The 15,677-nt window shown below is 43.7% G+C and overlaps 1 protein-coding gene across 1 annotated transcript in view; it reads left to right on the forward strand.

The window, feature by feature from the left end:
* Positions 1 to 15,677, forward strand: part of USH2A (usherin) — a 1,244,521-nt gene that overhangs the window by 1,204,695 nt on the left and 24,149 nt on the right. Inside the window, exons 67-68 of the mRNA XM_060246775.1 lie at positions 2,235 to 2,452; positions 9,407 to 9,583. Of these exons, the coding sequence (XP_060102758.1) occupies positions 2,235 to 2,452; positions 9,407 to 9,583 (395 nt within the window). The remainder of the gene's footprint in view (positions 1 to 2,234; positions 2,453 to 9,406; positions 9,584 to 15,677) is intronic.

Here is a 15,677-nt window from a genome sequence, read left to right on the forward strand (position 1 = left end):
ATGATGCCCAGGCAACAGGAGATGGAAGAGACAGTGACATTAGAGAGAGTGACACAGCAGATATGCCCTGAGCAGGAATATTATTCAACCAGAACAGTTAGCCAGTCTTCCCACTAAACCAGATAACAACTGGCATTTCTGTACATACCCTTTCCACATTCTGTCAATCACTGCACCATCTCACTGACTTTAGGAAGGCTTTCAGATTCTATATCAGAAGAGGTCCTGTTGCTTGCTTGAGTTATTTCATCATCTAGGGTTGCATGAGTTAAGCAGAATCAACAGCTTTGTTTGTTTCCACTGGCGAGCAGGCGGAACAGATTGGGGATAAACGGGATCATTTCATAGAAAAAGAGATGTTGGAGCTCATTAGCACAACTCTTTTGCATAACTCATTTGCATATGCCACACAACCCTCACATCACCAGGTGTACTAAATTATATCAGCTCAGCATCTACCTTAAAATGCTTCTTGAATTATAATTGTCATAATAAAATTTTACTTTTTTAATTTTTAAATTACTTTCTCCTTTGCGGCCACAGTGGCATGATGATTTTCATCATCTGCTTTATGTTTTGATTATTTTCCCATTTTTTGTGGGGGAAATATTAGAAAGTTTGTCAAAACTTAAAGTTTAGCAAAATTCTCACAGGGAGTTTGAACAATGGAGCCCAGAAGCAAGTTTTTTTTTTGGGGGGGGGGTTAAGAAAGAAAGAGCACAATAAAAGGTTCCGGAGCTCCACTCCTATGAGCTCCTGCCTCAAATGAGGCCTAGTAGAGGAGATCAACACCACAACCACCACCCCCATCCCCAGCAGACAGTTTATCTACTGAAACCAGGGTGGTGATGATAAAAACAAATAGAATTCTTCCTACCTCAAGATAGGCAGCAAGATCACTGGCCCATCTTTGTGTCCTCTGAAAACTGAGGTGGGGGAAGGCTTAAGGCTTCCATTTAATAATAGGGAGCCTAAAAATGCATACATTATGTGAAAGAGGTCAGTGATGGTGAAGGATTAGACCATCTCTGTTCATCCTGTTCAGATTATCAGGTCTCTTGGGTGCCTTTATTGTACTATGAGGGCTGCAGTATACATGAATCTGTCCATATACTTGTAAACCTCAGTTTATATGTCTAATTTTTAAGCAAAACTGAAAGATGTATGCAAGGAGAGCTAACTGCCACTTTGCCTCACTGTATTTCACTTATTGGGATCCATTACAAGAATTCTATTGTGAAGAAAAGACAATATTGAAATAAGCAGAATGCAGTGAGGCAAGATATGAGGAGAAATGGTTTGCTTCTATCATCTGCATGCTTAAGGAAAAAAGGAAAGGTCCCCTGTGCAAACACCAGTCGTTTCCAACTCTGGGGTGATGTTGCTCTCACAACGTTTTCACGGCAGACTTTTTACGGGGTGGTTTGCCATTGCCTTCCCCGATCATCTACATCCCCCCCCCCCCACCACCAAGCTGGGTACTCATTTTACCGACCTCGAAAGGATGGAAGGCTGAGTCAACCTCGAGCCAGCTACCTGAAAATCCAGCTTCCGCCGGGAATCAAACTCAGGTCGTGAGCAGAGTTTAGGATTGCAGTATTGCAGCTTTAACACTCTGCCCCACGGGGCTGTCTCTGCATGCTTAAAGAAACCCCTACAATCCTGCATCCCCTTACTTAAGAATCTCAAAGGAAGAGGAAGACTATCACTTGCACACCAATTCATGGTCCATCCTGCAAGTGAAACATTTAATTGCTTATAAAGCTGGAATGCTTTTTGTTATCTGCTTAACATTTGGAAGTAGTGGATCCCTTGAGTGAGGAGTTTACATTCAGAAATGAATTTCTCAGTGAAACTAATGGCAATGACAATCAGGTTTATTTGCTAATATGCTTGCTTTAATTCTGATATTAAAGACTCAAGTTTAAGTTTTTAAAATTATAGAAGAGCTAAATGGAAACCTATTGTGTTTTGCCCATTGCAAGTAAAGATAGCAACAATCTTCAGTGTGCTGTCCATGCCAACCAAACAAATCAGGAATTAGACAAATCAGGAATTAATATTACAGTTTAAGAAAAGTAAAAAATATTATCTTAGGCATGTGTAAAGTAATACCAAATATGTACAGAACCTAGAAATTTGGTGCTTGTGCTTAGGAATTTAGAGTATATTTTTCCAAACTTGTGAAAGGTTAGTCCCTACACTTTTGATGCTGGTTCCATCTTTTCTTCCAGGTATGAACTCCACATGTATATGTCCTGCCCTCCTCATTTACAGCCAATAGCAAGGACTTGTAAACCTGGTCCTATTGAAGTGAAGTATACAGGCAGTGGCCAGAGTTCCAATGTGAGTGATCTACAGCCTTACACAACCTACTACCTGAGAGTCGTGTCCTACAATTCAGTTGGCAGCAGTACTTCAGAATGGATTAGTTTGGTTACCAAAAAAGAGGGTGAGTTTGCAGAGACAAGCATAAGAAATGAATAATCATCTAGCCACATTGTATTCTGCTTAGGTACCCAGTTTAAATTAAGCAGACAACTCATTCAGAGATTGATGGCTTTTCCAAATCAAATTCGAATCAAAATGGACATGTGCTACTGAAATCACAGAAGCATAGAATTGGAAGGGGCCATACAGGCCATCTAATTCGACCCCCTGCTCAGTGCAGGATCAGCCTAGAGCATCCCCAACAAGTGTTCATCCAGCCATTCCTTAAAGACTGCCAGTGAGAGGGAGCTCACCACCCCCCTCGGTTGCTGATTCCACTGCTGAACAACTCTTACTGTAAAAAAGTTTTTCCTCCTGATTAATTTTTTTATATTTTTTTCGAAGGAAAAAGGGGAGGTACAGAAGGGGAAAGTATAGATTCATCAATCATTTTCAAATTTTAAGAAAAGTTACATACAACAAGTAAAATCAAATGTTTTTGTAAAAATACATTAAACATTACAGTATTTTGAAGTCTCTAAGAATAGATAAGAATCTTATCAGTTGTGATATTCTATTAATGACCAGAAGTTATATCTTTTACAGTTAAATAAATTCTTATACTACATTTAAACCATCCTGAGAACCCCAGATAGTGTCTAAACCATTTAATGATTTCAAATATAAGAGCAAATAGTTATATGTCATTGTTACAGTACTTAAGGTGAATTCTCTCTTTAAAAGAATAATCAGGAACCTTCTTAATTGCAGTATCCTATTAACAATAAAAAATCACATCTCTTACAATTAGATAGATTTTAATATTAAGTTTAAACCATCCCAAGAGCCTAGATATTATCTTAAACATTCAACAATTTCTACGTCTTATTCTTACAAAGTATTTAAATGCTGGTAGAGTACTAAGTACTAAAAAAAGTTATAACTGTGATCGATATCTTCATCATATAATATACAATTAGTTTCAGGAATCAAGATACTTAACTATTTTCAAGTTATTGCTTCAATATGACCCTGAAGAAGAACAGATAAACCCTGCATGATCAAATGGATTCAAAATTTGGGTGAGGTAATATGGTTTCAGTGGACTGAGGACATTAAATTTACTGCTAGTCAAGCACTAAGAGAAAACTGGTATAAGATGTTCTATAGATGATGCATTACTCCCAAAAGATACTAAAGGGATGAATAAGAATTATAAAGAGTCTTTTGCTGGAAATGCAAAGAAGCAGAAGGCATATTCTACCATATGTGGTGGACCTGCACCAAGATGAAAAGATACTGGAAATACATACATGAAGAAATGCAAAACATTTTAAGATACAAATGTCCAGTGAAACCAATGTTATTGGCAATCCTGCCAGACAATATAGATAGAACCTCATAAGACTTACTTAGATATATGTTGACAGCTGCCAGAGTAACATTTGCAATGAAATGGAAGTCAGAAGACTGTCCCACAATAAACATCTGGAAAGGAAAACTAGCTGAATATGCAATAATGGCAAAACTAGCTAATTATATAAACAGAAGACCACTGAAATAATGAAGTTTTTCCTGATATCCAGCTGGTACCTTCTTACCCTTAATTTGGATCCATTATTGCAAGTCCTGTCCTCTGCTGCCAACAGAAACAGCTCCCTGCCCTCCTCTAAGTGGCAGCCCTTCAAATACTTAAAGAGAACAATCATGTTTTCCCTTCAATCTCATCTTCTCCAGATTGCATACTCCCTAGTCCCTTAGCCTTTCCTCGTAGGGCTTGGTCTCCAGGCCCCTGATTATCCTCATTACTCTTCTCTGCACCCACTCCATTCTGCCTGCGTCCTTCTTATGCAGCCTGACCAATGCAGTGTACCGTGGGACTATGGCATCTTGTAATTTGAATGTTATGCCTCTGTTGATACACCCCAAGATGGAATTTGCCTTTTTGGTTGCTACATCATATTGGTTGCTTATATTTAACTTACAGTCCACTCATACCCCAAGGTCTTGTTCACACACACTGCTATCCAGAAGTGTATCCCCCACCCAGTATGCATATTCCTCATTTTTGTTACCCAGATGTAAAACTCGATACTTATCCTTGTTAAATTACATCTTGTTTACTTGCACCCACTTTTCCAGTGTGTTCTTATCTAGTTGACTTCTATATCTTTTGCTGCTGCTCCTCCCAATTTGGTGTCATCTGCAAATGTAATGAGTAACCCCTCCACATCCTCATCCAAATCATTGATAAAAATATTGAAAAGTACTAGGCCCAGAACCAAATCTTGTGGTACCCCACTGGATATCTCCCTCCATTCAGTTGAAATGTCACTGACAACTACTATTCGAGAGCAGTTCTCTAATCAGTTCCCTATCCACCTAACTATCCTAGAGTCCAGTCCATAGTCCTCTATTTTGCCCAACAGAACATCATGGGGAACCCTATCAAAAGCTTTATTGAAATCCAGGTAAACAATATTGACAGCATTTCCTCAATCTAGTAAACTCGTCACTCGATCAAAGAAGGAAATGAGGTTGGTCTGGTAGGATCTGTTAGTGAATCTGTGCTGACTTCCCTGGATCACCAAGTTGTCCTTTAGATGCTCACAGATTGATCCCTTTAAAATCTGCTTCAGTGTCTTCTCTGGGACAGAGGTCAGACTGACTGGCCTGTAGTTTCCTGGGTCATCCCTACTCCTTTTTTTGAAAATTAGAATGACAAATGCTCTCCTCCAGTCTTGTGGCTTGTCTCCCATCCTCCAAGAGGTCTGGAAGATGATTGACAAAAACTCTGCAAGCTCTCTAGAAAGTTCTTTGAGCACTTTTGGGTACACATCATCTGGCCTGGGGAAATTTGTACTCATTCAATGCAACCAGGTTATATCCGTTTACTCATTCCCACATGCCACTTCCAAACCCTTATACTGAAGCTCAGAGCTCTCTTTCTCTCATGTTATTAGCCAAGTCAGTAGGCATGGGAGTCAGCACCTTTCCTAAGGAATGTCATTTTTGTTTGTTAGTTTTCTGAACCACAGTGTTTTGAACAGAAACTTCCTAATGCATCACCAGCTTAGTCACCAGATGCCCACACCTGAAGTCCAAAAGCAATAGTACCAAATATTATATTCTGAGGGAGGAAGTTCCACAGCACAGGGCAGCAGCTAAGAAGGCCCTTGCCTGGTTGCCCACCAATCACACTTCTTCAGAGGGAGCTTCTTTCCTCAGTCCCTCCAGACCTAAGCCAACTGATTTGGTTTATATTATAACAATGTACCTACTCCCAAAGTGCAGAATTAAAGCCAGTTTAACCACATTATGGTTATATTGGACATTTAGCCTTTGAGGATCATTTTTTGGTTAAAAAAAACCCCCTGTATTTTATTTGGGTTAGATTATGTAGGTGGACATTTATGCGGTTATTTCTTTATACATTCCTATTTTCATTTACAGCTTCACAGTAAAAGTTACTAAAATTAGTGATCTGAAACGCTGACTTCTCTGCAGCTTTATCACAATAGTTTTGCAATGAGAGACTGGCCTCCTAGGAACCATCATTACAGGTCACACTGATTTATATAGTCTAGTTAGTTAATTACTGTATTAATTTATTCAGCTTGTTAACTCCATCAGCCCTTCAGATCTGTTGTACACACACTCTGGTTCTTTGTTTCTTCTTCCTCGGCAGATTCTGAAACATGTAATTTAAAAAAAGGAAGTCATCACTGGCTTGCAAGCTTTCTTCTTTGCTTTAGTGCAGAGCCAAAATCATGACAAATGAGCATACCTGCCCCAAGTCCATAAACTGACTTTCATCCCAATTATAACCGGTGGGGGGGGGGGGGCGGAGGCACAGTCTGAATCCCTGACCATGATGATAAGATATTTATATATAAAATATCGTTATATTAAAAATTATATATACAGCATCATTTCATATATAGAACATAATTTCCTTCCTGAGTTTGTTCCTGACATAATTTTGCTCAATCCAAACACTGCTTATTCTCTGTTTTGCATTTTTCACCACTGAAAATACAGAGGCATGTACACTGGCAATAAATCATCCACATGGAAGTTTTCTACATACTTTGGTCCATCAGTCAGCTTGTACTTTGCCCTGCCATGCTCCATAGGACTTTTTTTTAGAAATCAATAAATAGTATAGTGTTAGTATCATAGTATTATAGCTCTATAGCAATTATCATTTTCAAAAAGTGGGGAAAATGACAACTGTAAGAGACAGAAAGAAGGAGAATGGCACCAATGTGGGACCTTTGGAAACATGCCTTCCCTGTCCAGATGACATGATAACATGCTTGGACTACACTCTTCCTAAAACTATTGTAGTGGAGTAGGTTCAGGGAAAAGTGTGCTGAGTGTGGGAAAGGAGCAAAATTAAAGCACATTGTATGGATGGACCAAAATAATTCTCCAATTTGGATACCAGAGTGGAGAAAACCCTCTGTACTGAAGCAGCTTTTCCAAGTAATGACTCATGTTATTTGGAAAATTAGATTTTGAATTCATACAAGGAAATTCAAATTTTTTAAATGTGCTTGAGATGCTTATTTTTAAATTCATTTCTGCTGTATCTTTAACCACTCAGCAAAAAGCCACCATTGATTTTTCTAATGTGTAAACACCATAGCTAAAAGGTTAGAGATTTTGGCTGCTCCCCCCATTATCATTTTGATAGGAGAATCCTCCAGCAGTTAAGATTGTACTTTTCTCCCTTTCTCACAATACGAGAACTCGTGGGCATTCGATGAAATTGCTGAGCAGACAGGTTAAAACGGATAAAAGGAAGTACTTCTTCACCCAAAGGGTGATTAACATGTGGAATTCACTGCCACAGGAGGTGGTGGCGGCCACAAGCATGGCCACCTTCAAGAAGGGGTTAGATAAAAATATGGAGCAGAGGTCCATCAGTGGCTATTAGCCACAGTGTGTATGTGTGTGTGTGTGTGTGTGTGTATATATATATATATATATATATATATATATATATATATATATATATATATATATATATATATATATTTGGCCGCTGTGTGACACAGAATGTTGGACTGGATGGGCCATTGGCCTGATCTAACATGGCTTCTCTTATGTTCTTATGTTCCTCCAGACTTTTCTTATTCAGTGACAGAATTTTCTTTGCTGTGGCATTCACTTCCTATGCCACTAGCTCTTCTGCTTGCATAAGGGCTCCTTGAAAACATGGCTAGTGCACACAGAAGTTCTAGCAGCAGAGGAAACATGTGCTGCAGTGGACAAAAGTCACCACAGGGCACAGAGAGAAATGTGTGTGTGTGTGGGGGGGGGGGAATGTTGAAGAAGATGATATTGGATTTATCCCCCGCCCTTCTCTGTGAATCTCAGAGTCTCAGAGCGGCTTACAATCTCCTTTACCTTCCTCCCCCACAACAGACACCCTGTGTCATGGGTTCCAAGCCATAGTCCAATTAATGCTTTATTTATCTATGTATTTTAATTCAATTAACTGGTTTTTATATGTTTAATTTTAATTGTTAAATTCAATGTTTTACCTATTTATGTTAATGTTGAATTGTTGTTAGCCGCCCTGAGCCGCCTAGGCGGGGAGGGCGGGATATAAATAAAATCTATTATTATTATTATCTTCATGGATATGAAGCACTTTTAATTAGGAGTTTGCTTGCTAGACATCCCTGTACCCAGATTGCCATATATAATTATATTCTTCAGCTTCAATGAAAAGTTGCCAATCATTGGCAACATGGGGGCTGCTTCCTGGATTGTTTTATCCACAATGGAAAACTGAGTTGCAATTGCAAATGACCACAGCCCCAGAGTTGCCAGTGTAAATGGGATACATGGTTGTTTGAACCAAGAAAACATCTCTCAAGACAGAACACATGATGACTGGAAACAACCAGTTCAGCTCCCCCTTCTGTCTCCCTTTCTGACATTTCTCACTAAGCAAAAAATGAGATGTATTAAAATAGCTGAGAGTGTGTTAAAAACAGGAAGGTTCTGGATTCCAGCACAGCTGCAGCTATAAACTCATTAGCTGGCTTAAGGCAAGCTATTCTCTCTTAGGTTCTGCTCCTGTCTGCTGGGGCAAACACAGATCTGCATGTGAGGGAGCACATTGGAACTTGTACAACATAACTGGGCCACAAAGAAAATTAAGGGCAAAGAGGCAGAAACAAAGTCAACATACTCTTGGATTTTCCAAGAGTCAGGACTAAGCAAGACAAAACAAAGAATCCAAAAAGTGGGTTCAAGTAACAGCAAAGGAGCTCTGAGGAAGAGCTGTTGACTGGCCAGCTGTTAGCCTCTATCAGCTTCTTTCTTTGGAGCACCTCGAAGTTGGATACAAAGAGAGCTTGGAACAGAAGTAATCAAACTGTGGTTCAGGAGCCACATGTGGCTCTTTCACACATATTGTGTGGCTCTTGAATCCCCCACCCCGTCAGCCAGCTTGGAGAAGGCATTTTTCTCTTTAAATCACTTCTCCAAGCCAAGCCAGCCAGTGACTTGGAGAATTCATTTAAAGTTACTTTCTTTCCTTCTCTCCCTTCCTCCTTCCTCCCCATCTATTTTCCTTCCTTCCTTCCTGTCTTGTGGCTCTCAAACATCTGACATTTATTCTATGTGGCTCTAACATTAAATAAGTTTGCCCATCCCTGGCTTGGAAGATCAAATAGATTCACATAAGCTGGCCTCGTCTCTTGGTTCCTGAACTGATGCTTGAGAAGCATATGGAACAGTGGAAAAGCTCAATATTATATTAACGTTTCCTTCTCTTACTAGTTGCAGCAGCCCAGATCAAGAAAAATTGTTTCTTTACTCAGATACTAAAATGACAGTTTTTCCACTCAGTAGCTGAGGCAGAAAATGGCTTTGGTTCTTATATTTATGTATTTAGTCTCCTGAAGTCAGAGGCTGCTTTCAATTTATAAGCAAACTATCCTGCTTTTTTTGCCAGTACCCCAGTACAAAGCTCCATTTACAGTTGTCAGCAATTTATCCACAATCTACCTTGACTGGAGTCACACCTTCCTTCTGAATGGACAGCTGAAGGAATATGTGCTAATGGAGGGAAGGCAGCGCATCTACAGTGGCTTTGACACCTGGCTGTATTTGCCAAGGACATCTGACAAAAGTCAGTTTAAGTTTCACAATTCTTTTTTTATGATATTATGTCTGTTATGTATCTAGTTTTATTAGTATTTTACAAAACAATACAATACACAGAAATTTAGGAGAATCTAAATCTCCTGTAATTATGTTACATTTGACAAAGAGTGAGAACCCCAGACCCAAACTGTGTGCTCTGTATGTGTGAAGAGTCAGTACACATTCCCCTTGTGTAGGGTCCAACTGTGGGGGAGTTGTAGGAATGACTTGCAAGTTCAGGGAGGGTTCAGCCTCAAATACAAGACTGTAATTCTGTAGGGCTGCCATGTGCCCACAGGGTTGTAGGATCTCCCATCTCCAGTATGCCTTGCCTGCTGGCACTCCAGCAGCTGGCAGAAGAAAGATTCTTTTTTAAAAAAACTGCCAGCAGCAGTGGCGTGATGTCACTTCCCAGAAAACCTGGAAGAGATGTCACAGCTCTCTAGCAGCCACTTTCAGCAAGACCTAAAGAGGAATGGCATCACTTCCAGATTTCCCCCAGAAGTGACATCAGTCCTATACAGGAATCACCAAAACCTATATGGTTTTACCATAGAGCTCTGATACCACTTCTGAGTTATCTGGGATGTGATGTACACCATCACTGATAGTCAGCTTCACCTCTACTCCCATTCTCCTGTGAATTGTTGGGCTGGGCTTGGCAACCTATTACTGTGATATGGTATATTCAGGACATCTTTTGTAGAAAAAGCCCAGCAAGAACTCATTTGCACATTAGGCCACACCCCCTGTTGTCACCATTGTTTCACATAGGGTTTTTTAATAGAAAAGGCCCAGCAGGAATTCATTTGCATATTTGGCCACACCCCCTGACACCAAGCCAGCCGGAACTGCATTCCTGTGCATTCCTGCTTTAAAAAAAAGCCCTGGGTATATTTATTATATTAGAGGGCTAAAGTAGATGTTTTTGTCATGACTTATTACTATGGTGGCGTTAGACAGATATTAAGCTTTAGGCCCTGCCTTTGTGGACTAGAAATGCCTTTGTGTGCAGCAGAATGAAAAAGTCTATTTGAAGGCTCTTGATCAGCAGCCTTCACTGTGGACTTTGTTGCCTCCCACATTGTTTCTTAGTGCTTCTAAGTCACTTTAGTAGCCTCCTTTTCACATTATGTGTCATGGATATTTTTAAAATCACTTCCAGATTTGTATCCATGAAATATTGTGGGAAGGCCTTTACAGTAAAATGATAAATACACCTTTCTAAGTCCACTGACTTCAATGAACTTAAAATAATTATTACACTATAAACATAGCAAACTCCTAACTTCTAAACTATAGAGGCAGTCAATATCTGACAGGGACATGGCATATCTTAGTATACTATTTCATGCAAATCTTGTCACATCCAGTTTTTGAAAGACACACATTAGAAATAGTATGCTTAAGATTTTTTTTGTTTGTCTAAAACATTAGATCTCTGTGATTAGAGTGTTTATAATAACTTGGTTCCATTTTATGAATCTTTACCATAATCACAATCTATATATATAATGCTATGCATTATATGCCTGATCATGAATTAATGTTTGTATATAAAGCTATTTCTTGGGGGTGTTTTTGCTCTGTATATTTTGAGCTGGAAATTGGCAAATCAGGATTACCACACAATAAGTGCTTGCTAAACAAAGAATTATCAAATGTTGCTCCAACACTCAACCACTTCCAATATTCAGCTATCATTTTTTCAGCTACATACCATGCATCTGTAAATAGCTTACAAGGCCCCAGTTTGAGACCAAAAACTCAGGATGGTTGTAGTCTTCCAGAAGACAGGTCTGTTGAGACAAACAGGAAGTTGTTCAGAGGCAAGTTGTAATGGAACATAGCCTACATATTTACTGTTGTGTCTTGCATTTCAGTCCCGAAATTACAACACAGCAGATGCTACGGAGGTGACCAGTGAAAGCCCACTGGTCCCCGAATGTAGCTCTGCAAATATGTTCCGCCAATCAAGATCTGTGGCGGGAAGTTTAACCGGCCAGGATTGGACCTGGCCAGACTGAGGGTTGTTCCAGGGTATGTATATAATCGGGACCCAGCCCGCATTGCCTTGCCTTGTGATGTACTCGCTAATAAAGCATGTTGCCTTCAACACGTCTCGTCACTCAGTACATTACAGTGGCGATGAGGATGGGATTCTAGCTGGGTAATTCCCCAAGCGGGACTTTGCTGACCTGGCCAGAGATGAGGAAGGCACGCATTCAAGGGAGACGGAAGCGCCCACCGCCGCCATGGCTAACCTAAGTGGGACGACAGGCCACCTTGCAGAGTTCGACCCCGCCAACCCTGATAGGTGGGAGACCTAAACGGAGCGGGTCGACTGCTACCTATGAGCAAACATGATTACAGATGACAGCCGTAAGAGAGACGTGCTCCTGAGTGTCTGTGGGGAGGCCACATTTGGGATTGCAAAGAGTCTTTTGGCCCCTGCAAAGATCACGGAGAAAATGTATGAGGAGATAGACTCCTGATCGGGTACTTCTTGCCCCAGCCTTCCATCATTGCCCACCGATTCCTCTTTCACAAGAGGGATCAAGGGGCGGGAGAAACAGCCGCCGTCTACCTGGCCGCCTTCTGCCAAATCGCGGGGAACTGCAGCTTCGACAAGCTGGATGAAGCCCTGAGGGATCGCTTCGTCTGGGGCCTCCGAGATGAAAGACTGCAGCAAAAGCTCTTCGCAAAGGAAGAGCCCACACTCCGACTCACCTTCAACAAAGCCACCACGTTCGAGAGAGCAGCCAAAGCTTACAACAACCCGCGAGCGGAAGCCGACCACCAGGAGGAGATGGCACCGGGCAATCCAGAGGAGGAGGCAAACCAGCTACGTCGCCAACCAGGAATGGGGCTGAGAGCACCCACTCAGCCATGAGCAACAAAGAGACCAGCCAACACCAAGTGCGCCACCTGTGGGGATCCACACGAGCACTGGGACTGCCCCTATCGCAACATGGACTGCAGGAACTGCGGAAGAGTGGGCCACATAGCGCGGGCTTGCCCTGCCAAGGTCACCCGCAGACGCCAGTCCACCAACGAGTTGACCGATGCCTACTCGACCGCATTGACTAAACTGCAGGTAATGAACTTGCCCCTCATCACCCCAGACAAGGTCAGGGTATCGGCCCTAATCGAGGGCGCTTCATGCCTAATGGAGTGGGACTTGGGCTCTTCCATCTCCATAATTTCGGAGAAATCTCTAAGAAAACTTTGTCTCCATGGCCGGCCCCAGCTGTGACTGGCGAACTTCATACTGCGGGACTTCCAAAAAAACCCTGTACAGATTTTGGGTTGGGCCACTGTAAGGGTAGTGTTTAAGAACTTTAAGGGCAAGCTGGACATTCTCGTGGTCAAACGCCAGCTCAGCACATTACTGGGGCTGGCCTGGTTTCAACCGCTGGGTATTCAAATAGTGGGGGTGCAGCAAATGCGAACGCAAAATTTCGAGCACGTGTGTTGGGAATTCCTAGAAATGTTTGATGGGTCCCTGGGGTGCTACAAGGGGCCTCCCATCACCTTACCCTTCGATCCCCACGTGAGACCGATAAGGCTGAAGGCCAGGCGAGTTCCGTTCGCTCTTAAACAAAAAATAGAAGCGGAGCTGGACCGCCTCACGGCCCAGGGAGTTCTAGAACCGATATCCTGTGCTACATGGGAAACACCCGTAGTCACTCCAGTGAAGACGAATGGAGATAAGCGCATATGCGCTGATTACAAGTGCACAATAAATAAGGCACTTCAGGACAACCCATACCCTGTTCCGGTGGTCAGCCACATACTGGCAGCCCTAGCTGGCTCTAAGGTTTTTGGGAAACTGGACTTGGCCCAGGCGTACCAGCAACTTCCGGTGGATGCCGAGACAGCCGAAGCCCAGACCATTGTGACTCACAGGGGAGCTTTTCGGGTGTGGCAGTTGCAATTCGGGGTTAGTGTGGCTCTGGGGATTTTTCAGAGCAAATGGATTCTCTTCTTAAAGGAATCCCCGGAGTGCAACCGTTTTTTGATGACATTTTGATCGCCACCCAGAATGCTGAGGAGTTCAGCAGCCGTCCACGTGAGGTACTCCACCGTTTCCTGGCGGCGGGACTTAAAGTAAAGCGGGAGAAGAGTTCCCTTGGGGTGTCAAGGGTAGTGTTCTTGGGGTTTGCAGTAGACACCGCGGGAATCCACCCGACGGCCGACAAGACCAAGGCTATTGTCCACGCCCCGGCCCCCACGTGCAAGACGGAGTTACAAAGTTTCTTGGGATTATTACATTTTATCATTCATTTTTGCCCCACAAAGTGGCCACCGCAGAACCCCTTCATAGGCTCCTCGATAAAAACGCCCCATGGGTCTGGGAAAAGAAGCAGGCCGCCACTTTTCAGGCAGTCAAGGACCTCCTAGTTTCCAATGATGTGCTTCACCATTTTGACTAATCCTTACCAGTGATTCTGGTAAGCGATGCTTCCCTGTACGGGGTGGGTGCCGTTCTGGGGCACCAACTCCCAGACAGGAGGGAGGTTCCCATGGCCTATTATTCGAGGATCCTGACCCCCGCAGAGTGCAACTATGCCCAGATAGACAAGGAGGCCTTGGCAATAGTGGCCGGGGTGCATAAATTCAACAACTACCTGTACGGTTGGTGTTTCACGATCGCCACGGACCATAAGCCGCTACTGGGCCTCCTCGCCCCAGACTGCCAGACACCGCAAATTCTGTCACAGCGCATCCTGCGGTGGAACCAGTTCCTCAACTCGTACACGTATGCCCTGGTCCATCACCCCGGCAAAGCTATGGGACACGCAGAAGCCCTCAGCCGCCTGCCGCTGCCCTCTATGGACCCAGATCCCGCCCCCACCCACCATGTGATGCTTATAGAGACTCTACCAGAGAGGCCCCTCCATGCTGCTGAGGTAGCTAGGGCCATGGGTAGAGACCGCATCCTTGCATGCATTTTAGACTGGGTGGGAAGGGGGTGGCCCACGGGCAAACTGGTCGCAGAATTCAGGGCATTCGCATCACGCAGAGAAGAACTGTCCATGCACAAGGGGTGCCTTCTCTGGGGTAGCAGGGTGGTGGTTCCACCCCCCCCCCCATTGCAGAAGCAAGTGCTGGAAGCCCTACACGAAACACACCCAGAGATGCTGCGCATGAAGGCCCTGGCACATAGCTATGTATGGTGGCTGGGGATGGACGAGGTGATAGAAGGGTGGGTTCAAAGATGCCAACCCTGCCAAGAGTCCCGACCTGATCCGCCCAGTGCCCCTGTCAACCACTGGGAGTCCAATAGGAGGCCGTGGTCCCAGTTACACCTAGACTTTGCGGGGCCATACCAGGGCCAAATATTCTTTATCTTAGTCGATGCTTACACCAAGTGGTTGGAAGTGATTCCCGTAGCTTCAACCTCCACCACAGCGGTGGTCAGAGCCTTCCAAAGGGTCTTTTGCACTTATGGGATTCCCGAGACCCTCGTCACGGACAATGGGACCGCTTTCACCTCCTGGGAATTCCAGGAGTTCTTGAATCAGTACCTCATCCAGCACATTCGGTCCGCCCCTTTCCATCCAAGCAGAGCGCATGGTGCGCACCACTAAAGAGGCCCTGGGTCGCATTGTACAGGGAGATTGGGATCACCGCCTGGCAGCCTTCTTATTTGATATCAGAATCACCCCCAACCCCGTCACCGGGTTAAGCCCTGCTGAGTTACTAATGGGGAGGAAGTTGATCATGAGGCTAGATAGGTTGCATCTTGACCGGGCTACGGACCTCCGCAGTTCCCCCGAAACCAGGGAAGTCGCTAGGGGATTCTTTCCAGGGGATCTGATATATGCAAAAAACTTTGCAAGCGGGCCGGAGTGGTTAGCCGCCCGGGTGCTGCGGGTCACTGGGTTCCGCTCCTACGAGGTCTCGTTGGAGGGGAGCCAGACCCTGAGGCATATTGACCAGCTGCGCCATCGCACATTGCCGAAAAAACCGACAGCGATCAGGGGAGTGGGAAGTTGGGGAGTACTAACAGCAACACCCCCTGAAGCTGCCCACCCTATGCCAGCCGCACCAACTATGCGGGAGGAAGAGCACCA

This window comes from Heteronotia binoei, chromosome 1, assembly GCF_032191835.1.
Source record: "Heteronotia binoei isolate CCM8104 ecotype False Entrance Well chromosome 1, APGP_CSIRO_Hbin_v1, whole genome shotgun sequence".
NCBI classification, from domain to species: Eukaryota; Metazoa; Chordata; class Lepidosauria; order Squamata; family Gekkonidae; genus Heteronotia; species Heteronotia binoei.